Source organism: Anopheles marshallii, chromosome 2 (assembly GCF_943734725.1).
Source record: "Anopheles marshallii chromosome 2, idAnoMarsDA_429_01, whole genome shotgun sequence".
In the NCBI taxonomy this organism is placed as follows: domain Eukaryota; kingdom Metazoa; phylum Arthropoda; class Insecta; order Diptera; family Culicidae; genus Anopheles; species Anopheles marshallii.
The window spans coordinates 28,336,951-28,361,861 of NC_071326.1; the positions used below are offsets into that span (position 1 = coordinate 28,336,951).

Here is a 24,911-nt window from a genome sequence, read left to right on the forward strand (position 1 = left end):
GAGGAAGTACTAACTATCTAACTGCTTTTACCAGGAATAACTTCTGTTACTTTCTTTATTTGTTATTAGTAATAAGTAAGTTGCGTAAGTAGTAAGTAGTGTACCATTCCCAAATAGCAGTAAGTATGCAGTTCCCGCATGCTTGCTAAGTTAGTATACGGTATATAAGAACATGCGTACACATGCGTACACTTTAACATGGACTACAGCAATTGAGTATTCCCAAGTGTACTAGGTTTGCACTACTTTAGTAACCATGTACTATTTTAGTATACGGCTACTATTGTAGTATACGAATAACTTTTTAGTATTTCCCGTATACCTGGTTTGTACTATTTTAGTAAACATATACTGTTTTAGTATCCGTATACTATTTTGTTATCAATTATGGCCGGAATTATACTCTAAGCCAGTTTTTTTTTTGTATGCTTTTTGACGTTTCCAGGCTTATCCGCTTACAGCTCGCCATACAAATGGCAAGCCAAGTTAAACCTTGGAAAGAAGGATTAGATTGATTTTCCAATGAAAGCAGCTAACCCAAGCTTGACAAATATCAAAACAAAAAAATTCGCTAGCTGGTCTGAGCCAGGTTAAGCCATGTGTCCCATGTGCGAAAAATGTAATCAATTTTTTTTTAATGGATAGAACTGAAAAAGGATTATTTTAATTATCATACTTATGTGTTGTTTTTTCAAATGAATTTAATTAAAAATTAAAATAAAAGTTAAATTTTTATACTTTAATCGATATTTGTCAATTTGTAATTCCGCAAACTTGATCCCTTGTGTCATTCTTTATGTCAAAATGCCATGTCCTTCACGAATCTGCACATAATGATACAGCCCGGTATCTGGATTATTTGACAGGTACAGGCTAAAAGCTTAAGCTTTCTAACTTTTGGTATGATCTGCCCCTATGCTAGACCAACCACCAATAGTCCAAGCTGGGGAGTTATTCTTCCAGTATAATACATTTAACTACTGTTAACCTGCTATATTATTTTAAAATTCCACCGTACTGTTTTATTTGCTACCACAACAATCATTGTTTAGTATAGACCAAGTCAACAAAACTCAATGTCTTTGAATTGGCCAATGGAAAGCAATATAAAACATTCTTTAGATGTTAGAACAACTTATTACCATCTAAATTCATTTATACCACTTGCATTTTGCTTAAGCGATCAAAAGGACGTATAAAGAACGTGTAGAACAAGTGTTGTAGAACATGTAGTATGACACATATCGTTGCCTTTTTGTATTAGTTTGTAGCTCAAGTGTCATGATTCCTTTAGATTCATACATATCTGTGTATTCTTCAATTAGAGAGTACGAGCCAAATGAGGTGAAACTGCTAAAAGTCTTTGAAAGCCAATCGAGAAGATCATCCAGTGGCAAATTTTAGATGTACCACCTGGAAGTTCTTCCGAGAATGAAAAAATGTATACCGTTTACTTTTACTGTTTATTGTTTTTTTCCGATTACCATTTGCCATAAATACATGCTGTACCTTCAACCAATCAAACCATGTTTGCGTATAGCACCGAACATTTGAAAAGCGAACAGAATCTTGTTTGTTGTATCTCGTAAATAGATGTCCAAACGATAATTGCCGGATGGCAGTGTTTCGGGTATAAACTTCGGGTTAAACAGCCACACAATTATGTATGTACGATTCTGTAGAGGATGTATACAATCTGGGATTGGAGGTCAATTAGCAAATTGGAAGGATCGTCTAACTTACACCATGTGGACAGGGATGGTGGTACTGTGGTGCAGTGTCCTCGATGACTTTTAACATCAATATAGCGGAAGGATTAAACCTTCCCATACGATACGCCTGGCAGAGTTCGATGCTCCAGTCGATCATGAAGGGACGGTAGGATGTATACTTGTAGAACAACTTAATCTTCGTTTCTATGAAGTTGAGCACCATGGGAGCTAGAATTGAAACATTTAGAGCGACCATGTTGTTCGGGAGCTGTTCCATTTTGCAATAGTTCAGATAGGTAAGCTCGTACGGTGTTTCAACGCACTGTATATTGGTGATGCGCAAGCTGTGCGTAATGTTACTTTTTCCCGTCTTTTTAACAAACTGTGCAGTGTTTTGTGGCCACAGTAATATGAAACACCACAGAACGGTATTTGTATGCTTGGAGCTCATGGTGCAGTGGATGAATAGAGCAAACTAATGTATGATACACGATTATTGCCGTTGTGAGCAATAATTGTGTTATTTCTAAAATTGAACTAACATTTAAGTACGGTAATTCATTAGAATGTTCGTGTAATTACATCGTGTATCTCGAATAACAACAAGTGATTGTATTATTTGATCAAAACGGTCGATCAATGAACGACCAACGTATAAAATGGGAATCGAATAGAGCCAGGACTACTAAAAATTCATTCTAGGATTAGTCTTAATACTTGGCGGCAAAACATATTTGAGGTTTTAACATCACATACTTGTTGTTTGGTATGTGCATAAAAGATTTCATTCGTTACCTGAATAATTTCCAAGTTATATTAAGCTGGACTGGTTAGCATTGTCGTGGTATAGTGGCTTTTTGAGAATACGTTACCCCAGTTTTGTGAATTTATCTGGTATCTTTATTGAAAATTGTGCCGGCCCCAGCTCTAATACAATGCCCGGTGCTTGCAAATAAAACGCCATTTACGTTTATGATCAAGTTCAAATTTAACCAATGAGACCCTGCTTTCGTACGGAACCGTATATCCTAAAAGCGAAAAGTGTCGTGTGGGTTGAATCTTGGTAATAGACATCCAATCGATAGTCTCCAGAGGGTAAAGTTGACGGAATATAGCTTGGCTCCAACGTCCAAAAGAAAGCGTAAGTTCGGTTCTGTGGAAGTGTGTGCAGGATCAATGTTTAGGTGGCGAAGGAATTGGATAGTATTGTTCCACTGACTTACCCCATGCGGACAAGGATAATAGAATTCGGGCAAACTATCTGCATACACTTTCATCACAAAAACAGTTGAAGGGTTTAAGTTTCGATTACGAAGTGCCTGACACAATTCAATGGTCCAGTCGATCATGAAGGGTCGGTAGGTGGTGTATTTATAATACACTTTGACGGTTATTTGGAAAAAGCTTAGTACTATAGGGACTTCAACGGAAATGTTTAAGCCAACCGTGTTATTTGGTAAGTGCACCATAGTACAATTATGGAGAATCGATCGCTTGTAGGGTGTATCAACGCACTGCATTTTGGTAATCCGTAAATTGTATGTAGTGTTACCGTTTCCGAGCTTTTTGTTTGAAGGTGTTGCCATAGCCGATAGCGTTATCGAGAAAAACATGATCACAACACAGCAGATGAATATGGTCCACTGTTGTCTTCTGGCTAGGATGTTCATGGCTTAGTTGCTTGGATGCACTTTGCCTGCTGTTCTACTAAGAGAAGCATTAAACTCCAAAATTTAGTAAAAGGTGGAATTGAAACGAACAGGTCAAATTAAACTGTCAATCATACATATATTACTTCCATTCAACAGATAACGACAAAAGATTAATAATTGTAGGCAAAATCAGTTTTTATTTTAAGCTAAATAACATGAGATTATAATTATACCATGACCCAACGATCTTCGTTCATCATATTGAATGATTTTTCGTTCGTAAACTGTGTTGGATCATAAGTAATAGAAAATATCTACTATCTACTGTACAATACCTATTATAAAGCTATCACGTATGAGATAGCTTTATTATTCAGTGAAATAAACAACTGTCAGGTGGACTCCAAGGTATGTGCAGCGTCGGATTCCCCGATGTGGATCGTCTTTCATGGTTCTGCATAGAATACGAGGCTGCAAGACCCTCCTTGTTGAATGCAGTTCAAACTATAGGAAGATACTCTGATATCCCAATTCGGGATTTGCTGGGGTCCTCGAATGCAGCCTACCTCAGGGTGATTTTTGAATTTTGCCAAACTAATGGTTTGTCTGTGTGATCCCGCCTTCCCTATCTTTGTATTTATGTTGTATGTTGTATTTCGCTTGTATGTATGAAGAATAAGTGTATGTATGAATGAAAGAAAGAATGAGTTTGATGCGTGTAAGTTTTAGGTAGCACATAAAGCAAGTCGATCGCTGCAGAACCATCACTTGTCAAAATCTGGCAAAAGAATTAAACATGTCAGAAGAAAGGCGACGTAACCCAAATGACGATCCAGTCCCTCGCAAGAGAATGGACCACTCTATTTGATGGCGGAATATTACGCAGCAACACGGCATAGTATACCCAGGATAAGGTGATCTTTCATTGTGTGGAGAAGAAAATGTCTTCGAACGAATGTGAATTATATCTTAGATTACGCTACCTTTAGTTACAAGCAATACGGCCTGTCTGTTCTTCTTGGAAAAAACTAATATAGTACAAGATATAAGGCCATGCCGTTCCTCCGCTAATTATAAAACAAGCAATAAAGTTTCATGTATTTCAGCTGAGAATCAATCACACGTTGTATTTCTGGTGTGGCCCGAGATTGTTGGTTCTCCAGTGACGCCAACGCCAGAAATTGACATCGTAGTTCATACGGTGGTAGGAGCTCGATGGAACGTCCAAGGAGTCTCCGTTGGTAATTGCGTAATTGCGTTAGTAATTTTGATGAAATTGCGCTTAATTTGCTTGAGCTTGCAGATCCATGCTGCAACTACACCAATCAATAGGCTTTCTGAGGTACGGAGGGCTCAATTTTTTCTACAATAAGGAAGTTAGCAAAGCATTCGAGAGAAAAGGAACCAGGGATCATATTGTACAGCGTTACAATCAACTTGAGCTACATACTGATAAACTGATTACTATAAGCTGTACAACTTTAAACTGTTTACTTACAACAATTCTGCTTCAAAATCATGTACACACTTAACCGATAAGACTCTGTTTACGCATAGAACAGAACAGTTGAGCTGCGTAGAGTGTCGAGCGGCTCGAATCTCGGAAGTGGACATCCAATCGATAGTCACCGGATGGTAAGGTAGATGGAATATAGCTTGGTTCCAAAGTCCAAAACGTAGTGTACGTACGATTCTGTGGAAAAGACAACCATACCAAACTTTCAAGTTTGTTCAATATATGAACAAACTTCATTGCAATGATCACATACCCCATGTGGACAAGGATAGTAAAACTCGGGAAGGCTTTGTTTTATGATTTGCAACACGATTGTGGTAGATGGGTTGAATTTTCCATTACGATGCACCTGACACAATTCGATGGTCCAGTCGATCATGAAGGGTCGGTAGGTGGTGTATTTGTAATACACTTTGGCAGTTACTTCGAAGTAATTAAGCACTATCGGAATGTCGACGGAAGTGTTCAAACCAACCGTACCATTTGAGAACTGTACCATTTCACAGTAGTTCAGGTGCGTTCGCTTGTACGGTGCCTCGATGCAATGCATTTTGGTTACGCGCAAAATGTAGGACGAGTTATTTTTTCCGGATTTTCGATTTAATTGTCTTGCCCCAAACGACAGCGTTGTCGAGAGTAACACAATCGTAACACAGCAGATGAATGTGGTGCACTGTTGTCTCCTGGCTAGGATGTCCATGGCTTAGTAACTACCAAAGCTTGGTTGTTTTCAGTATGCTGCCAATGATAATACTGATTAAGCTGACATTAAAACCGGGGAACAAACGAACATTCGGAATCAAATGAAATATGTAATTATACATCCATTACTTCCATATTTTAAATAATGCGTCTTAATAATTTTGTATATTTTTTTCATTAGTGTTATAATTATGTAATATCCTACCGATCTTCACAGTGTTCGATGCAAATAGAGACATACAACGACGATTAGTGTTTCGAAACTGACAGAATCTGACTGTTTCTAATGTTCTGTAAGTCTAATTTAATGTGCATTTTTGTGAAAATTGACGCTTTACTTCGAGTGGTTTGTCGATCCACCATTAAAAGGTAAATAATACTCTAATTTCGAACAATGCTCGATAACAAGTTTCTCGTTAGCATTACTTATCGTCGCGTTCTGTGATTTTCACACACTAGATAGATGAAAGACAGGAGCTGGGAGAACTGTCAGGCTAACATTCGATCCATGACCTTCGGCGCATTCCTGTAGTATTGTTCACGCAGCTCGCATTTTTGTCACATTCAAAACCAAAATGAAATCATCAATCAGCCACGTGTCGTGCGTGTCGATGAATTTTCCTCCTATTATGTGGAAAAGTTTTATTATGTGATGTATAAATCAACAACAAGTTCTTGGATTTGCTACTTGGCGTTTTCAAGCTGCCAAGTGAATATGTTTCAGCTTTGTGCTTCAAGCTCATGCCACCGGTTACCACATCGGTCAACATTATCGCTATCGATCTTCCACCTTATAACCACTAGCCACCACGCGCGGTATGGGTATATGTTGCATTTTTCCGGATATTCCATCTTCGTTTCTCCATTTCCTTCATTCCTTTCAATGTTCCGTTTGAACAAGAAAACGAGAGCGAACGAAATGGAAATCAAATTAAAGCCAAACGTAGGCCAAATTTGATCACGTAAAGCAATCTCACAATTTAGCGCACGATCGTTCGTACAACCACTGACCAACCATTTTCCACCGAGGCCGGCTATGGCCGACGGACACACCGTGCTGCCGTGTTGTTAACTAACGTGGTAGTGATTATTTTCGGCCGCATTTTTCGGTAACACTAATATTTTCCAATGCGAAGCAAAGCAGCAAACACGCCGCACCAGGAACAGTAATTTATTGCAGATTTTAATCATGATAATTCGTTACCGCCAGCTCCCTTCACCAACGCATCTTGGCGGAATTTGTGTGGTTTCGGGGTTTGGATTGTTTACCAGACCAGCGCACAGTCTCCCCGACCATCATCGGGTCGAAGAAATGTGGCTCATTTAGCGTGTTGTGTGGTTTTCATTACCACGAAAAGTGTATTACTTTAACGCCCGTTTGATATGCTGTCCGGACGACAACGCTACGCAACCCGTCACCGAACGTGGAGAGTTGATTGGACTTTCGCGCAACTTTCCGTCACCACCACCGCATGCGATTGTTTCGTATGCGCCTATTTGAACGCGCGCTTTGCATACAGAATGAGTGGCAGAAGCGTCTTTAGGGCAGCGTGTTACGAGAAGGTTCACAGTCACAGGGGACCGCTCATCATACCGTCACGTCTTTGCATAGTGTTCTTTGCTTTGCCAGTACTATGTATGGAACTGAGTGGGACCCGTTAGAAATCGATGCGCCAGGTGGGATAGTGAAAAGCTAAAAGAAATTAGGTTACAGTTCCTATTCAAAATGCAACTGGCTTGCTAACCGAGGAAATGCAAACGCAATGTGCGCTTTCCTGCTGTGGAGACAAGGGGGGAAAATCTGTTTATTCGCCACTGTTTGCAATTAGTCGTACCCGCCGTACATAATCAATTCATCGTTGTGGCTGTTCGGATCAATTAGTGCTTGCAGATACCAAAAAAAAAAAACACTACGCACACTATGCGGGACTTACGGTTACTTTGCAAATCAGTAGTGCGTGTTTAAAAGTGTCGATTTAGAAAAAAATGTATAAAACTAGTAAGCTAATAAATGTTTTCCATTTCTTTTTAGTTTTCCAACATGGAATCGTCCAGTTATGTCGGTTTTGCCAATCTACCGAACCAGGTGCACCGAAAGTCGGTGAAGAAAGGGTTCGAGTTTACGCTGATGGTCGTCGGTGAGTCTGGCCTCGGTAAATCCACCCTGGTGAACAGTCTGTTCCTGAGCGATCTCTACCCGGAACGTGTAATACCGAATGCTGTTGGTGAGTAAAGGGTGACGTTAGTGTAGTGAGTTGGTTTTCAAAAGTGTAGTATCAAGAGACAACGCGACTAGTATTAAGACGAGATAACAGAACGGTCGCAACTGTAACGTGTTGTAACGATCGTTTGAATGTTGCGCCGTGAAGTATGCAATTAGAATGATAATATTTTAAATTTGCGTAGGGCTGTTATCGTTGCATCGTTGGAACATTATCATTTATGTAATAAAATACATCACGAACATGGTCAGTTATGACTGACATCTGTGCCATATAAAACAATATTTCACTATTCCAAGTGAATTAGTGTAACATAGCAGCCAAAAGCCATATTTCCTCATCTTAAAGTTCGCTTAAAACGTGGACGTATATAAAAATGATCAACATCGCAATAAAATCAGTACCATTAGACCATATCTGCACACTCAATTGTTCGTACGTTTTCGTAACTTTTTGTTTTAAACTGAAACATAAATCCATTAGTTTCAATTAACATCCCGTGTTCATTAAATCGGCGTTCTAACAGCCACCGACGGGACCATTAAATTTAGTCAGCGTGCTATCATCAATTAAAGTCGCTGCTGCTACTGCCTGTTGATATTGAATGGATAAAGTTTTGCTTCGTTTTGCCTTTTGCTGTTGGCCTGCTTACTTACAACGTGGCCGTTACGCGATCCATACAGGTGTAACAGTGTCGCTGTTAATGAAAGCTATCATTCCACTGTATGCCGTGGTCGCTAGTGAAAGTAAACAAAGGCTGAATGAATTTCGTACCAGTCACATATGCCACTTTCGTGCAAATGAAGTCGTTACTAAGAGCCAGACGGACAATGATTATCACCGAAGCGTTACGATCAACGTGTACACGGTAACTGTACGGAAAGATGTTGTGCGAATCGTTAAATAACGTTTTCAACATGTTTCTTTCCATGACTTGCGCGCGCTGTTTTTGTACGATTGATTCGTTTGAACTGCTAATATGTTGTACAATCGCTTACTAACTGCTGGTTTCCTTTTTTTTGGCTATTACAGAAAAACAAAACATGACGGTCAAGCTGGATGCGTCCACGGTGGAGATTGAGGAACGTGGCGTGAAGCTGCGGCTGACCGTTGTCGATACGCCCGGATTCGGTGATGCTATCGATAATAGCGATAGCTTCAGTGCGATCCTCGAGTACATCGATGAGCAGTACGAGCGGTTTTTGCGCGACGAAAGTGGGCTGAACAGACGTAACATTGTGGACAACAGAATACATTGTTGTTTCTACTTTATCTCACCATTCGGCCATGGGTACGTAATGTGAGATGGTTGTTTTTTTGTCGTTTCCGTATCTGATCATCTCGTTACCAATATGCTTTAGCCTCAAACCACTCGATATTGAGTTTATGAAGAAACTGCACTGCAAGGTAAACATTGTGCCAGTGATCGCGAAGGCGGACGTGCTGACGAAGAAGGAAATCCAGCGCCTCAAGTGCCGTATAATGCAGGAGATTGAAGATAATGGGATCAAAATCTATCCACTACCCGATTGTGATAGTGATGAGGATGAGGACTATAAGGAGCAAGTGCGCCAGCTGAAGGAAGCGGTCCCGTTTGCCGTGTGCGGATCGACCACGCTGCTGGAGGTGAAGGGACGCAAGGTGCGCGGTCGTCTATACCCGTGGGGTGTTGTCGAGGTGGAAAATCCGGATCATTGCGATTTCATTAAACTTCGCACCATGTTAATGTGAGTGTCTTACCAGTCGCTTAACCCACTCGCGCTTAATAGCTGACGGGATAAACTTTTGTTTTCTGTGTTTTGCAGCACTCATATGCAAGATCTACAGGAAGTCACCCAGGAGGTCCATTACGAAAACTATCGCTCGGAAAGGTTGGCAAAATCCGTTCGGAAAAATACGAACTCGGTCATTAAGGAAGATACTGCCGTAACCGGTGGTGAATCGCTGACGGAGAAGGATCGAATTTTGCGCGAGAAGGAAGAAGAGATCCGCCGAATGCAGGAAAAGCTCGCACAAATGCAAGCCAAAATTCAGGCACAGAAATAATGTGCCCTGAAAAGGTAGAGTTACACGAACACGAGCGATAGTGGTGTTTGGTGATGATGGTCGCATAGTTCATATACTGCACAAACAAAAGAAAAGAAACATGCCCAAGCTGATGCCTCCAATGGTGAGTGAAAAAGGACGTATTCAATTGTTACGAAAAACTGTAAGCATTTCCTGTATGGTTCATATCAGATAGAGACAAAAAAACCATTTCATTTGTTACGAGAAACGAGACGGATGTCCATATTTCGTCGTGTGCCATCTTCCGCTTCACGCCATGCGACCATCCATCAGTTTGCCACTCACACGCTCCTCACTCAGCGTTTCATATTGCGGGAAGTCTCATCGAGAATCTCTTCAATTTTGTATGTTTATGAACGTCGTAGTGGTTCGCTAACTGTTGTGGTTTATATAACTTTTCATACAGAAGATGCACCCCACACTACAGTTTGGAAGTTCTTGTCCGTTTTTTTTTTGTGTACGAAATATTTGCATATGATAAGTGTAAAAGTAAGAACGTCACCCTTACCGTTAGTGATTGGTTGCTATTGACACATTAGCCACGTTAATCGCCACATTACCGGTCGATTGAGTTGCCGGAATTGAACAACGAACGGGTACTTAAAAGCAAAACAAAAATTGCTCTTCGCTCTCTCTCTCTCTTCTCTCTTCCTCTTTTTACTTGAATACTTTATTTCCAACAAACTGTCCTCATCGTTCTGTAGCTTTCAATTTCCAAACAAAGTACGTACCAGTCAGTGGAGAGAGCGTGCAGAAACTGAAGCCCACTTCCCAGGTCTACGTCATTCAGCTGCAATAATCGCAATAGTTTGTACGAAAAGTAACATTTTATACGCGTATAAATCTGACAGAAAGTAAAGGTAAAAGCGTCTCGATATTTTAGAGTATTACTATATATATATATTTTACATTTCGGTTCCAACCGGTTTCGGACAGGATCAGTTTTCAATAAATGGTAATGTACTGGAAAACAAAATTGGAATCGTTTGCTAAATAATATGACAAGAGTACGAGAGAAAACAAGACTCCCATCCGTTAATGGTAGTGATACGGGTTTTCCGTTTTTATTCAAACACCTCCTCCGCCGCTTACACACACTCGTCGTACACGGGTTTTGCATTGGGATCGCGTAAAACAGCGGCGTAGTTTTAGCATTGTTTAGTTCTGCATGTGTAGGTGTGTTTGTCTGTACGATTTTTTAGGAATGCAATTTACACGGAACCTTCCCCAATCGACGACCGTTTGGATCGTTTTTCGGTCCAATCCACCGTGTTCTTCGTGCTGCGTTTTTTCTTGGCTTACCTACTTAACACTTAGTCGCTTGCATTAGATGCATATATCCACCGTCTCAGCCTCCTAACTTTGTACATAACTATAAACAGTAAATGATTTTTTGGGACTTTCGCTGCCTTTGAACCTATGTAGAAAGAAAGTTTAAGTTTAAGTAGGGAGCTAGGAACAATATTTCTTTAAAAAAATGTAACGTAACAAACGGAACAAAAATTTGCTGTTTACTTAAACAAAAAAAAAAACAATTTAAACTAACAGTGAAAACCGACGACTTTTATCAATAGTAAACAGCCTTAACAGACAGCTAAAGGTGGTGTAAAAATAATACCCATTCTGTTTGCCGCGAACGGTCCATGAACGACTAACACAACAAGCATACAGCAAACGTTACAAAAATACTTGCAATAAAACGGTAACTACCCTGTCACGATCGTAACCAAACGTAAAACGAATACAGTAATACAGTACAGCAAGTAATCTATTACAATCCTGTTCCCATGTAAATCACGCGTACAATCGGCAGCAGCTTCCTTTTCTCACCCCAACGTGTCGATTGCTGGTGCGCCCGAAAGCCGTTGTTTTAAAGCGTTTTAAAGCATGATCGCGTTGCGATTTTGTTTGCTGCTCTTTGCCGTTTTAACCTGTTACCTTTCTGTGTCTAAAGTATGTACAAACCATTTATACACTCTCTTCCCTGTAGCCCTTGCACCATATGGCCAGCGTACTTATTCCGCGATGGTTTTTCCCTTTTATGTTGCTTGTTTCTTACAGCTCTTGTTCACTGTTCATATAGTAACGCTTGGACCGTTGGTTTGTTTATACTTTTGTGTGTGTGTGTTTTATGCATTTTTTATCACCTCTATTCTTTTTAGTACCTTTAAGTCGATTTCTTTCATCACAACATTTATCTGCATTGGCTTTTGTTTTGTTTTGTAGTGTTTTCGCTTCTTTTAGCATATCTAGGCTGTTCTATTTCTGTTCTCCCGCGTTTCGTATTTCCTTTACACAAGACATAACGCTATTTACATGTTGTATGTTGATATCATTGTCAAACCGATACCCGAAGCTATTATCGTTTTTGTTTGTTTGTTTCCTCTCCCATCCAGAGTAAGCTGTCTTGCCACTGTCACAATATATATATATATCGACATATGTATTCACAGGACAATCACAATAAGTTCATAATAATGCTAAATGTTGCCTTGCTGCTTCGTCTTTACGAACGGATTTCCAGCGCTTCGTCTATGTCTTCTAAGTATATGAATGATTTGCTTTAACTCTTCTATCGAGATTCGAAAAACGGATGCGAAACAGTATATGAAAAATTAAACGTGAGGCATTGTGTCGCTTGGCGATCTGATTTCTGGTATTTTTATCTTCTTGTTTCGACTTTTCACTAAAGCGTACCTCTTTTCATATAATACGGTAGTGTTTTTTGCTATTGTACAAGCTACTAATGCATTAACTCACCCTTACGGGTTCAAAATACTCGCTCAATTATTGTTATTTGTCAACTTTTCTCCTTCCACATCAAACGCTACATGGTGCGCTCGTGAGCCTGGAACTGGAACGCGATTTTTTGGTACGATGCCGGGTTTTCCATTCTGCCAGAGTGCAAGCAAATACTTGGCAAAACCGGTTTAACATTCTTGAGTACTGCATCGGCATACGGGTATGGGATGCATACGCACAAATGGCAAAAAGGTTCTAATTCCCTCTCTTTGCAGACATGCTTAGGGAACATGTCCAAACGCTCAAGTGCGCAAGGTAGTAAAACCATAAATAGGTTGCCCTCATGGTCAACACCGACTGAACTTTATCATTATGCTGAACACGTTTTTCCGAATGGGTTTGTTGTATTTGCTTTAGCTAAAACACGGTTCATCTGCCAATTCGTTGTGGACACCGTAAACACGCGCGTTTTTTTTTTCTTGGTAAGGTTTTTTGGTTTCGTTTTGGGGGACTCGCGATGGAATTAGGGGCAGAATCACGGGGGGCAAACATTTTACAGGTTAATAGTATCCAGATCCTGACAGGGTGCCCGTGGACTATGGTCACCGTTTGAGCTGCCGGGCAGGTTGACCAGCTGATTGCCGTTAGCAGCCGCCGCTGCACCCGCAGCCATCGCCGACAGTGTCGTTGCGGTCGTGTTCGTACCGGTGCGAGTTACGCTCCCGGCACCGTTGGCCGCATTTGTAACATTGTTAGCATTGTTGCTATTGTTGTTATTGTTATTGTTTTTGGTCGATTCGGTTGATTGTTGCTTTTTGCTGCCCAGCCCCAACGGGAAGGCAAAGTCCTGTGGCAGTTTGCGCATAATTTTGCCCGACGTAATAAGCCGACCAAATCCTTCCTGCGGTGTGAAAGAGAACCGTAAAGATCATTTAAGTAATAAGACATACTGGTTTAATCTCAATAAACAAATTATAAATAGGTACGGTGCAAATTTTTGGAGTGTTTATAATAAAAAACGCTACGATTTATGCAACCGAGAAATCAAAAGACACCGAGCGATTCATTACCTGGTGCGCAAAAGCATATCCGGAGCGTAACGATCTTCGAGCCTTTCGAGCTGACGGTGTCCTTAGCACGTCACTGCTCTGACGGGAACGCAGTAGAGCTAATCGTTGCTGCACACGAATCTGGAAAGCATTGGTAGGAGATTATTGTTTAGCACAATCAAATAAAGCAATCGCATTGCAGCTTACCTTATCGGGCAAGCTGGGGAACACATCGACAAAGTAGAAGCGTGAGGCAAGCACCGGTATCATTAGCACTATCACGGTCAGGACTGTCGTGAACCAAAATGTCGCTTCCTTCATGGCTTGTGTCAGCGAACCAACGTAAGGACCACCGATAACGTAGTTGTAAAAGTAGTCCAAAAAGAAGTACCAGAGCAGACTGCCCCAGATCATGATGTGATTGAAAACGGTCCAGTACGAGGTGTCTAGTGCGATCTACGGTTGGAGAAAAACGTGATGCTGAAAAATGGATGTCCCAGGAATTCCAGCAGGACACAGCTTACCTGTGCTGTATTGTCTAGGATGAGTATAGTGGCCACTACCGAACCGAGTAGCATATGATCGTTAAGCACATATCCGTCCGGGGAGATACCATCCTTATACGTACCTGCGGTAAGATTCATCTATTAGGTCTGTGAAATTAACACACAAAACCAAACGGACTTACCATACGGAATGAGAAACAATATCAGCGAACTGAAGATACCGTGCAGCACGCTGCGTATGAACTCGGTCGTGTTGAACAGTGCGTTCGTAATGCCGGGCGCGTACAGCTTCGGGTAATCGACGCTGCTCTTGTCCGACACGTCCTGCTCGAAGATGCCGAGCGCCAGCACCGGCAACGATGTATAGAATAGATTGTACACTGATATAAACATTGGATCGAAAACGGTCTGTTGAAAAGAGAGAAGACGTTACGAATTAATACCAGCTATTAGTGGCCGATCGTATCGACCCTCTTGAGCAACCTCACTTACTTGAGCACTGAAGCCGCAAAAAAATGCATACCAAAAATGGCACAATGTGAATGCAAAGTTTTTGTAGAAAAAGTAGCGCAAAAATTTACACATGCGGTAGTAGGACCAGCGGCCATGTACCAGCAGCAGTCTTTCGAGAAATTTGAACTGAGCGATCGAGTAGTCGCTGGCCAGCACGGCCTGCATACCTTCCTGGCCCGAGATGCCCACGCCAATGTGTGCCGCTGTGGAAACGAGGAAAAAGTGTTAAAGCGATTGCCACGCGACGGGATCGCACCCCTGTGGTGCGCTCCTAACCTTTAATCATTGACACATCATTAGCACCGTCACCGATGGCTAGGGTGACCGCATTCTTCGCACGCTTGATCAGCTCCACGACCATCGCTTTCTGTAGTGGCGTTACCCGACAGCAGATCACCGCCTTACAGTGGGATGCGATCTCCAGGAATTTGCTTTCCAGCTCGGACGTTAAACAGTGTACGAGCGAGTGCCCATTAATGACCAGCGCGACACCCGTGTTCTCGTCTATATCCGTTAGCGTCGGTTCGCCTTTCTCAAAGCCCTCGGAATAGTTGCTACAATTTACACTGCGAACGAAAGACTTTGCGTTACTAGAGATGTTCCTGCTCTGCTGGGAGAGAGCAAAGTGAAGGGAAAGGATGAAGGGGTACAGGATGGAGAAAAGGTTTGAATAGGGGGAAAAATGGATAACAAATACGCCAAACAGGTTATGAGTACATGGAGTGATAGGTGGTAATTGGACAAAACGAAATTTAGACATAAAATAAAGGTGAAACAAGAAGGAAGTAACAAATTGCTAACATAAGCTTTACACAAACGACAATCAAACGAAGAGGTTTACTACTATTCTTGTCAGCACTACCCGGGAGTGGTCAGTAACTGAAGGTAACGAACAAATGTAAACGGGATGTATGAAACTATACACACGTAACACACTACGAAGGGAGCTGGGGAACAGGACAGAACAGATTGTATCGAACAGATAGCACAACACAGAGCGTGAGAAAGTGAGAGTTAGTTAGAAGGAATGTTAGATAAGGGGAAGTGTGCTTACGTTACTATTTACTACATTGATTTATTTGTTCATCTGTACAGGCATATGAGGAAGGCATTGGCTAGCGTGACACATGTGTGTTTCTGTAAGTGTGTATGTTCGGTGCCTCACGTCAGTAGTGTAATCAATGCCACGGGACACTTTGTGTGCACCCACTTCCGTTGCACCACATGTCCTGTGGGCGTTTTCGCTATATTCCGCCATACGGAACAGTACGAAAAGATGGTGCGGAGTTTGATTTTGTACAACTCGCAGTACGTTTAGGTGTACAACCAATACAGCAATTACTCTAACACCGTTTCCGGGGGGGAAGGGGGCTTTGAAGAACGGAACGGAAGGAAAGAAAGAGAAGAGTAATGGAAAACCAGGGCCTCGAATGGTGAACGAAGGATTTTGAACCATAATACAGGGCTAAACATAAGATGTACTAGCGTTAGAAAATAACTTTTTGTTTTAAATACACGGTAGTACACATATACCAGGGCACTGTGGTAAATAAAACAGAAATAAATCAGGAAAATTAAAAGAAAACACCCCACAGAATACAGGATTACTGATTATACACACACACATAGACTCATGATCGAGAATCCGACCGATCCATGGGTTGTAGTGGGGATTTTGGTGGAGAGCATATAAATTTTGGGTTCGTCCGTACGACCGCCGACTCGCGGACCGCACAACGTTCGGCGTGATTGTGGTGTCCGGTGTGTACCTGTCCGGTGCCTCCTCGCTTCCTCCTATGCTTGTATATTTATGTCTATTATCCCACCTAAACGTCACCACCGACACGGACGGCGGCGAGGTGTTCTGTATGTCGACCATCGGTCCCGAGCTGCTGCTGTGTGCACCGTTGGCCGTCACCGCACTCGTCTCACTACTGCCGACCGTTTGCGTGTGCATGTTGTTAGCTTTTTGCACATCTGAAATGGACGGGTGGCCACGTTAGACTACAGGGTTATTGTTTTTTTGGGGGGGAATATGTATCACTCACTAGCTGGATGGTAGGTGTTCACGATCCGCAACGAGTCCATGTACTTGCGCAGCTGCTGTTCCACCTCACCCTTCGTAATACCGTCAATCACAAACACGTCCACCATATCGTCCGTTAGCAGCTGACAGGAATACCCTATATTTATTGCAGTTTCTACAAAGCAAAGCAGAAGGCATTCAATGAACAAGCTGCTCGAAAGGTCTTTTTTTATACTTTGCGGAATTCTTCTAGATACCTTGCTTGTCACCGGTCAGAACCCAAATCTTTATGCCAGCCAGCTGTAGGTTGGCGATCGTCTGGGGGACACCGTCCTGTAGCTTATCCTCTATAGCCGTCACACCGACCAGCTGCATATCACATTCGATCTCCTCGTAGATTGCACCCAACTTGTCCTCTCTACCGTCTAAAGATAAGGCAGCTTCTCTCTGTCGCACCAGCCAGGACTCGTAGAACTCCTTCGTCAGTCGCCTTTCGGCGAGCACCAGCGTGCGCAAACCTTCGCCGGCAAATTTCTTGATGACAGAAGATTCGAATTAGCATGAAACGTAATGGAAATATTCCGATCCCCAAGACCAGATCGCCACAAGACTCAGGCACCCAGCGCCTGCTATTGTTCGTCCAATGGGACAGTGCTGCCTCAATACTCACGTTTAAATGTTCCTGCGTGCGTGCCTTCAGGTCATGCTGGTTCGGTCCTAGCCTATCGTATATCACACTATCGGCACCCTTACAGTACAGTATGATGGTGTTGTTGCGACGCAACACGACCGACATTCGTTTTCTAACATTATTAAAATCTAATATACTCAACAGTTCATATTCCTGCGAATGATAACCAAAAGTTGTGGGACAACATTGTTCATTACGCCCCGAATCCTTCCCGCTAATCAGAAGCCCGCGGCTGCGACACATACCTCTGTTCGTCCCATGACCTCTATTGTTATACTATTCGGTGCTCGTGATTTAAAAACAAATCCAAAATTTCGCGCCGCCGATACGAGGGCCGCCTCGTCAGGACTTTGTGCTTGATAATCTAACCTGCGCGGGGAAGAAACAATGGTTGTTTGTTGAAACAGGTGCACGCAAACAAAAAAATGGTGGTGTGCTGCAACTTACTTGCCATTTTTCTCCTCCGCCATCACGGTATGGCATAGGGCAAGCAATCGAAAAAAGTTATGCGCGTGCTCCTCGTCCGCGCGGACCGCATCGAGCAGTCCCTGATCGTACCACCGGAACTCGGGTTCGTACTCGGGATTGAAGGAAAAGTCAACCGACTCCATCACCTGCCACATTACGGCAGTTACCCACACAGTGATCGAGGGTTTTCATTTATTGTAGAGGTTGTTTAGTTCCGTGGGTGGGTAGGATTGGAAATGATTTGACGATTTTTTGACGACACATGTTGTCGAGGTGCACAAGTGGCAGTAGTAGTAGTAGTAGTGGTAATAGTAGATGGATGAGAAAGAATCGTAAAGGAAAAAAAAAAACGGTAAGCACGGTTGATCGAGCCGCTGTTGCATACGTTGCGCATGGAAAATATAACAAAATTTAAACGAAAGTGTACAAGCACTTACAGAACACTATGAAATTTTGGTTTCAAATTCGCCTTTTTTGTGATAGTTAACAATTTTGATACATTTGCAAAGAAATTTTGACACAATTCTAGTATCTATAAGAACATGCTGCGGTGTACCGATTCATTAAAAAAAAAACACTAAAGTACTCTTGGTCGTCCACGTTTGGAAGAGTATTGAAGAATTATTAAACAAAAACAAAATGTGTGGATAAATGGTAAAAATTTAAATTTGTATTTAAAAATATAGCTTATAAAGCACTTTGTTTGCTAATGGGAATGATCTTGAATGCAAGAAGGCAAATAACATAATAAAGCAATCATCGAAGGAAACTCACCACACTATATGAAGAAACCTAGGTTGAAAGAAGTGGTAAAATGAAATTGGATTTGTTACAGAAAAAATCGGCCTCAAACGGGGAATACAAAAGTATACCGAACAGTGAATGTTTGCAAAAGCTAGTTGACTGCAAGCTGCAGATCGGCAAAGAGTACTTTAGTGCATTTACCCCAGTAATGGTGAAAGAACATGGCTGGAATTTTCAACACATTCCACTACTCTACGATGACTTACGATACACAAACGCGGGCGTACAGAGTTTGCAAACTTAAAACACATTAATGATCTGAAAAAACTAATGGCGAAAAGCGAGCGAAAAGCGCAACAAAGCAACAAAGTACAACAAGTTCACGGTAGTACACAGTAACAAAACTCATGCATACATGCAGTCCTTCTTGCGTATTGTTCCCACTTGGTGGTACATCGGTAGTTGACTGCGCCGGGATATGGGTTTGTGGTGTGGCTTGCTTAGTGGATATGGACGTCTGCATTTCTTGGGCATTACTGTGCTGACTGAATCTAACGTGTAGTGAAGGTGGATGCTTTTTGTTTGTGGGGCTTTTGGTCTGAGCGGGTTGTTCGGTGGTGGGCTGTGGTGTGCTGCGACCTGGCGGCTCTTCAGCGTTTAACAAAAGCGATGTGTTACTGTTGAATGTAGGCTACACGAAGCGTATGTCGCAAGTAATGCAAAAATGAGAAAAAAGAGAAAAAAGACGAAAAGAAAAAAACATAAAAGACAAAACAAAAACACACACACACACAGGAAAAAAACGCATTAAACAAATGGTAGTGAACAGGTAAACGGGTGTGATAAATGAGATAAAAAAAAGAATGAATGAAATAAGAAGAACGAAGTAATAAAAGAGAAAAACCGAATGTGTTTCATTGGTGAATAGAATGAGCAGGGAGCAATACACATACCACAAAGGAAATGGGAAGGAAGAAGAAAGAAAGAAGTACAAGAAAGATGTTGAAAACAGTTGTAAAATTGACACACGTTTCAAAACATGTACAATACAGTAGAAGATGGCTCCCCCCCCCCCCGCCATTTTGAATCGGTTCCATAGCTACAGATCTAATGATTACACACACATAGTTGCACACGGACATACACGTAGAAGTAGTGAAAGGATAGCAAGAAAGGATAGCAAAACAATCGCAAGAATCCTTTTTGGTGGCATTCGGAATGAGGTACTCATTTATCGAGGCTATCCACTCGACAAAAGCTGTGAAGAGAGGAAGGCAATCGAGCGTATTATACAGCGTTTTGCTGCGGAAAAGCACATATGGCGGTGCCTTTCCGTTTTTGCTGCCGGTAGTAGCCTGCTAAGTTACAGCGCCGAAGCCATGGATGGATCTTTGCAAATGCACTAGAATAGTATCTAATGGTAATAGTTTCGCTCTCTTCGTTGAAGAAGGTCATACAAAATGGAAGGTACGATTGTTTCCTCAGTATCACTTTACGGAAGGTAGTTTTTTGGAGACAATCGGATTGACAACCGTACACTATCCCTCCCCGCGAAATTACAAGACAACGGATTACGATGTGGGTCAAAAGAGTTGAAGAAAAAAAAGGTACACTACTGCAAGCACTTCTTTCAATGTCTACATAGAGTGGTAGGAGCAAAGGGGTTTGCTAAAGTGTGAATCCCTAGTGCCGTCCCACGCTTACCTCCGACAGCTCGACTGTTTCGCCCGTACGCATATCAACCACATCGCCATAGGCACGGCCGGCAATGCTGCATTTGTTGAACGTCATAATGTTCTGCGTCAAGGTTCCCGTTTTGTCCGAGAAGATGTACTGTATCTGGCCCAGCTCCTCGTTCAGCGTCGTGGTTCGTGCCTTGGCGTGGGTTTTCGACTTCTCGTAGTACATCTTTTCGTCCCAGTTGATAAGGAAGGATTGCGCGAACCGGATCACCTACAAATAGCGTACGGTGTTAAACATTGTGCGAACAGTGCTAAAGATGCGAATATCCGCACTCATCATCGCGTCTCACCTCTACCGACACGTATAAAGATATTGGCACCACTGTGTTCAGTACGATTGCGTAGGAAAAAAAGACTAGACCCCCGATACTGATTGCACCCTGCAGGTAATCCTTTGGGATTATCCTTTCCCATGGCAGATAAATCTGAAAGATGAATGCAGACGGAGAGCGTTTCTGCGGGCTCAATAATGCTCCCCAGGCAGGGAGCTACGAGCAACACTTACTTGAAATTTGTATCCTACTAATGCCTCCCATATTGCGGATGCAATCGTGCAGAAACCGCATATCGATAAGAGAAAGAACACTATCTGTAAAAAAAATGAGAAGACAAATTAGCTACGTGTCTTGACAGATGTCATATATTGCTCATGTATTTCCAGAGATTCGTGGAGCATTAGAACTATTGGGCATGATCTAATAGACCTCGATCGATGCACTTCCCATGCACGATCCATTAATCAGCGGATAATGTCGATAATTATTCCGAAACATTGAAAGCGTTTCATCGCCCAACAGCTTCCGGGTCGTGCAATTAAACTACCCTGATTAAGTACGTTAAATCGGTGACATCCATTGCGTTCCATTGAACGGCCCGGATGGTACCGAGCAGCACAACGAGCTGAATTGAGTCCCCTAGCTGTGCGCTGTTAATGGCGCGCTTACGGAATGGATAGTTCGCGGAATGCTAATCGATTGCCGTCATACTCAGTCACCAGCGACGACAATCACTAAAAGCATGCAAGTTGCCCCAGAAGGGAACCGCACACAACCAGACACACGTCAATATCTGCATTATTTATCTTGGAGATGCATCTGTTGGATGCAGTTTTATTCAGCCGCCGGACCACCCGTAGCGGGCACGATCTTGTGCAGTAGCTGATGACTGGTTTCCAGCTGTTGTTGATACCCATCTTTGTGCAAAGGGGAATTTTCCACCCCGGGTTTTACAATGTACAACGTCAAACGTTTTACTAATTCCATGCAATGCAAACACGCTGCCACTGGTTTCCATCCCAGTTCCATGGAAACACCCACCGGCAAAGTCCAATACTTACTCCTATGATTATAAAATTTAATAGCCTATCGATGGTCGTCCGTTTGAATTTGGTCTTGCCCGAGTTCTGCATCAGCTTCGTGTCCTTGCCGGCGAAAATGACGACACCGTAGCACCACTGCGTGTTGCGGATGATGCAACCGCGCAGCAGGATCTTATCGTTGTCGAGCGGGTACCGCTGGTTCTTCCACGTGAGCGTACCCTCGAACTTGTTCAGCAGATTGTTCGGCGGTTCGCACACAATTTCACCGTTAAACTTCCACAGCAGATCCTCCTGCTGGCCCATCGCGGCCGTCTCGGGCAGGCACTGTTTGATCTTGAGATTCGTCTCCCCGTCCAGTTCGGCCGTCTCGATAAAGCACAGCCCGTTCGGTTCGCTGGACGACAGCAGCAGTATGTCGGCCGCCACGAACTGGTCGTTATCCATCCGGATAATGTCGCCGACCTGTACGCCGGACCACCGCTCGTCGACCAGCTTCCCGTGGCGGAGCGTTTTCGACCGGCGGTTGTTAACTTGCGAGTCGGACATGTGTCTTTGCTGTCGGGAAAAGAATGCGGGAAGAGAATGGTGTTAAAAATGCGTGCGCCAAACTTATTTCATTAAAACCCGCCATCCGCTCAAACACTTACGAAATCGTCGTAGGCATCCTTGATGGCAGTTAGCATGAGCACACCGATCAATGGGATCGCGGTGGTGACGGGCGTCAGCGACGAGATCGCCGGTATCAGCTGGAGGATTAGTAGACACAGAAAGTAAAAGTTGGCAAGACGTTGGAACTGCTCCAGCAGGTTCAAAGGCAAAAATGTTAATATTGAATATTTGGACGTTTTGATGTAGTTGTTCTGAAACGGGAAAGCGAAACGATCGTTAGCGGAGGGTGACGGTACGTTAATGCTTCGCATTGCAAAGCCATCGCCCACTTACAGCATATTTGAATTGTGTGTTGTATTCTCTGTCGTTGGCTCGTATTCGTCGTTCATTTTCTGTGCAACGAAAGTGATGCAAAATTAGTATCATTGTACATGGAGGCTGTAGAAAGGATGTCGGAAAAAAATTGCCAAACAAAAAGTTTGGTGGTTTAGAATTGGCGTGGTGATCGACAAGGAACAGTAAAACAGAAGCAAAAGGTAATGCATACCATGATGTATGTGGTGAGCATATGAGATGACACATCCGAGAGTTAGTCGAATGGTGGAAGCGATGTTAGCGAATGTGAGGCAATGTGAGCGATCGATCAAGCAGGTGCAATTATGGTGCAACAACGTATCTACACGGGTCTGTAAACGAGGGCCAGTGTTTCACAATGGGCATTAATGGTGTTAATGTGCGTTAGCAAACAAAGGAAGCATGCGAGCCGGTGGTGAGCAATGGGAATGGTGCAAGACAGACAGCGGAATAGGAACCGGGCACACAATGCTCGGGTGGAGTGCATATGTATGGTTTTACCCCCGAAAATCGATCGCAGTCGGCTGGCTCCGTTCGATATGTAAGATTGGCCACGATCGAAGGACGACTTCGTGTCGCTACGATGGATCAGCACCGGGACCGGCTTCCCGCCCGGTGGTTTGTTGGTGTTCCACATGCCCAGCTTGCCGAGCACCGACACGATCGAGGCCCGGAGCCCGTGCTGCGCGTGCGGATGGCCCGTGCCCGACCCACCACCACCACCGAGACACCCGGCCGTCATGCCGTCGTCCCCACGGTCACCGTCGTCGAGCGCGTCCATACCACTGCCGTAGCTACCATCGTCGGCCTCATCCCCCAAACCGTCCCCATCACCGCCCGGCCGTAGCAGTCGACCGGTGCCGGCCGATCCGCACCGGGTGCCGGCACCACCGCTACGCGACCGTCGCCCTGCACCGAGACTTTCGCAACTTTCCAGCACCGGTGCATCGTCCAGCGTGTTGGAGCTGTCCTGCACGTGGAAGTTAACGTCGATCGTGCCCTCGTACCCGTGCTCACCGGGACTGGAGTAGAAGTTCACGTTCGGCTCGGAACGCTGCGGATGCAGCGGCCGGGTCGCGGACAGATTGTACAGGCTGCCACAGCTCTGGGAGTTGGATTTGTGCCGGGTGCTGCTGCTGCGATGGTTCCGGCGAAAGCGCTTCCGCTTCGGTGGAGATCCCGTCCGGCACATTGTGGCGTGTTCCGCGCCGAAGGTTTCGGGACCGCGCGCAGCGCTACTGCCGGCCAGGGCTAGCCCATGCTCGAGATGCTGCTGTTGCTGCTGGCGACGCACGACCGTAGCGGGGGGGTTCCGTCGACCACGGGTATTGCGCGCCCCGTACGACCGACCGGCCGGATCGTGCTCATCGTCGTCGTCGCTGGAATCCTGCCGTATCTCCAGGATCTCCAGCTCGACCGAATCCGTAGTGGCGTGCGAAATAGGCATGCTGTCAAAACCCGGCCCGTTCACTATAACCGCTGTACCGTGGACGGTTTGCAGCTGTCTACCATCGTATCACCGATGATGTCGTCGCGGCCGCCGTGTCTCTCCCTTGATGGCACTGGCGGAGGGGAACGATATTCACGTGCACGAACCTGCCTATGTTCCGGTACGCACGGCCCAGTCACATATCGCAACGGTCACAACCCTCCCGTAATATAATTGCGACACAGCTATGTCCACCTTTTACACTGCCACGGACCCCCCGGCGGCGTACGAATCCAACGATACGTGTCAATTAAATCACTTTACCAAACAAGGGCAACGGATCGGATGTTGTGGTTCTTCGCTTATCAACCTGCCACACTGCCTGCACTGTAGGATCGTCCATAAGATATGCAGAAACACTTTGATTATTACCCAATCAAAAACACATTCATCCATCGGTACTGCCCGATACACACGGTTCCTGCATCTCGAGGGTCCGTGAAATGGCTGGGCGGAGTTCAAGCGGAGTTCAAGCGCACTTGCAGCCGTAAGGTCAGCAACAGCGGCGGGCAACGAGTCCAGAGCGCGATGCCAACGATATTTTATTACTCCCGAGAGTTGACCCGGGTGATGGTATGGGGAGGGGCGGTGGGTGGAAGGTCAAAGAGGAAGCTGTTTGTTTAATTGGCTTAATTAAAGAGAAATCCGTAACCGGGGCGTGTTGAAAATTGACAAATTGTCCCGAAGCAGCGAAACGCTGGCGTCACACCGGCGTCTGATGTCACGACGGCAGATGTCAAACAGGGGCGAGGGGGCCCCATCGTCATCCCCCTTTCGGTTGTTTGTGTC

The 24,911-nt window shown here is 43.9% G+C and overlaps 5 protein-coding genes across 5 annotated transcripts; 1 reads left to right on the forward strand and 4 right to left on the reverse strand.

Annotated features, from left to right (window-relative positions):
• Positions 1 to 1,511: 1,511 nt before the first annotated feature.
• Positions 1,512 to 2,163, reverse strand: LOC128717809 (uncharacterized). Its single transcript, XM_053811485.1, has 2 exons — positions 1,744 to 2,163; positions 1,512 to 1,676 (listed from the first exon to the last, which is right to left on the reverse strand). Exons 1-2 carry the CDS (start codon positions 2,161 to 2,163, stop codon positions 1,512 to 1,514), a joined length of 585 nt encoding a protein of 194 aa, XP_053667460.1.
• Positions 2,164 to 2,700: 537 nt separating this feature from the next.
• On the reverse strand, positions 2,701 to 3,382 carry LOC128717810 (uncharacterized). Its single transcript, XM_053811486.1, has 2 exons — positions 2,936 to 3,382; positions 2,701 to 2,865 (listed from the first exon to the last, which is right to left on the reverse strand). The coding sequence occupies exons 1-2, from the start codon at positions 3,380 to 3,382 to the stop codon at positions 2,701 to 2,703; spliced, it is 612 nt and encodes a 203-aa protein (XP_053667461.1).
• Positions 3,383 to 4,892: 1,510 nt separating this feature from the next.
• Positions 4,893 to 5,580, reverse strand: LOC128717811 (uncharacterized). Its single transcript, XM_053811487.1, has 2 exons — positions 5,134 to 5,580; positions 4,893 to 5,057 (listed from the first exon to the last, which is right to left on the reverse strand). Exons 1-2 carry the CDS (start codon positions 5,578 to 5,580, stop codon positions 4,893 to 4,895), a joined length of 612 nt encoding a protein of 203 aa, XP_053667462.1.
• A 1,923-nt stretch (positions 5,581 to 7,503) lies between these two features.
• Positions 7,504 to 9,850, forward strand: LOC128717815 (septin-1). The gene is made up of 5 exons (XM_053811488.1): positions 7,504 to 7,533; positions 7,615 to 7,807; positions 8,837 to 9,095; positions 9,166 to 9,531; positions 9,610 to 9,850. Exons 1-5 carry the CDS (start codon positions 7,504 to 7,506, stop codon positions 9,848 to 9,850), a joined length of 1,089 nt encoding a protein of 362 aa, XP_053667463.1.
• A 3,316-nt stretch (positions 9,851 to 13,166) lies between these two features.
• Positions 13,167 to 24,080, reverse strand: LOC128709565 (phospholipid-transporting ATPase ID). The gene is made up of 22 exons (XM_053804572.1): positions 23,135 to 24,080; positions 22,613 to 22,671; positions 22,318 to 22,530; positions 21,689 to 22,225; positions 20,858 to 20,941; positions 20,643 to 20,777; positions 20,315 to 20,563; positions 19,026 to 19,301; positions 18,641 to 18,658; positions 17,846 to 18,012; positions 17,644 to 17,767; positions 17,378 to 17,551; positions 16,965 to 17,241; positions 16,730 to 16,882; positions 16,451 to 16,658; positions 14,958 to 15,247; positions 14,661 to 14,884; positions 14,351 to 14,576; positions 14,187 to 14,290; positions 13,870 to 14,118; positions 13,684 to 13,803; positions 13,167 to 13,514 (listed from the first exon to the last, which is right to left on the reverse strand). The coding sequence occupies exons 1-22, from the start codon at positions 24,078 to 24,080 to the stop codon at positions 13,167 to 13,169; spliced, it is 5,181 nt and encodes a 1,726-aa protein (XP_053660547.1).
• Positions 24,081 to 24,911: the final 831 nt, after the last annotated feature.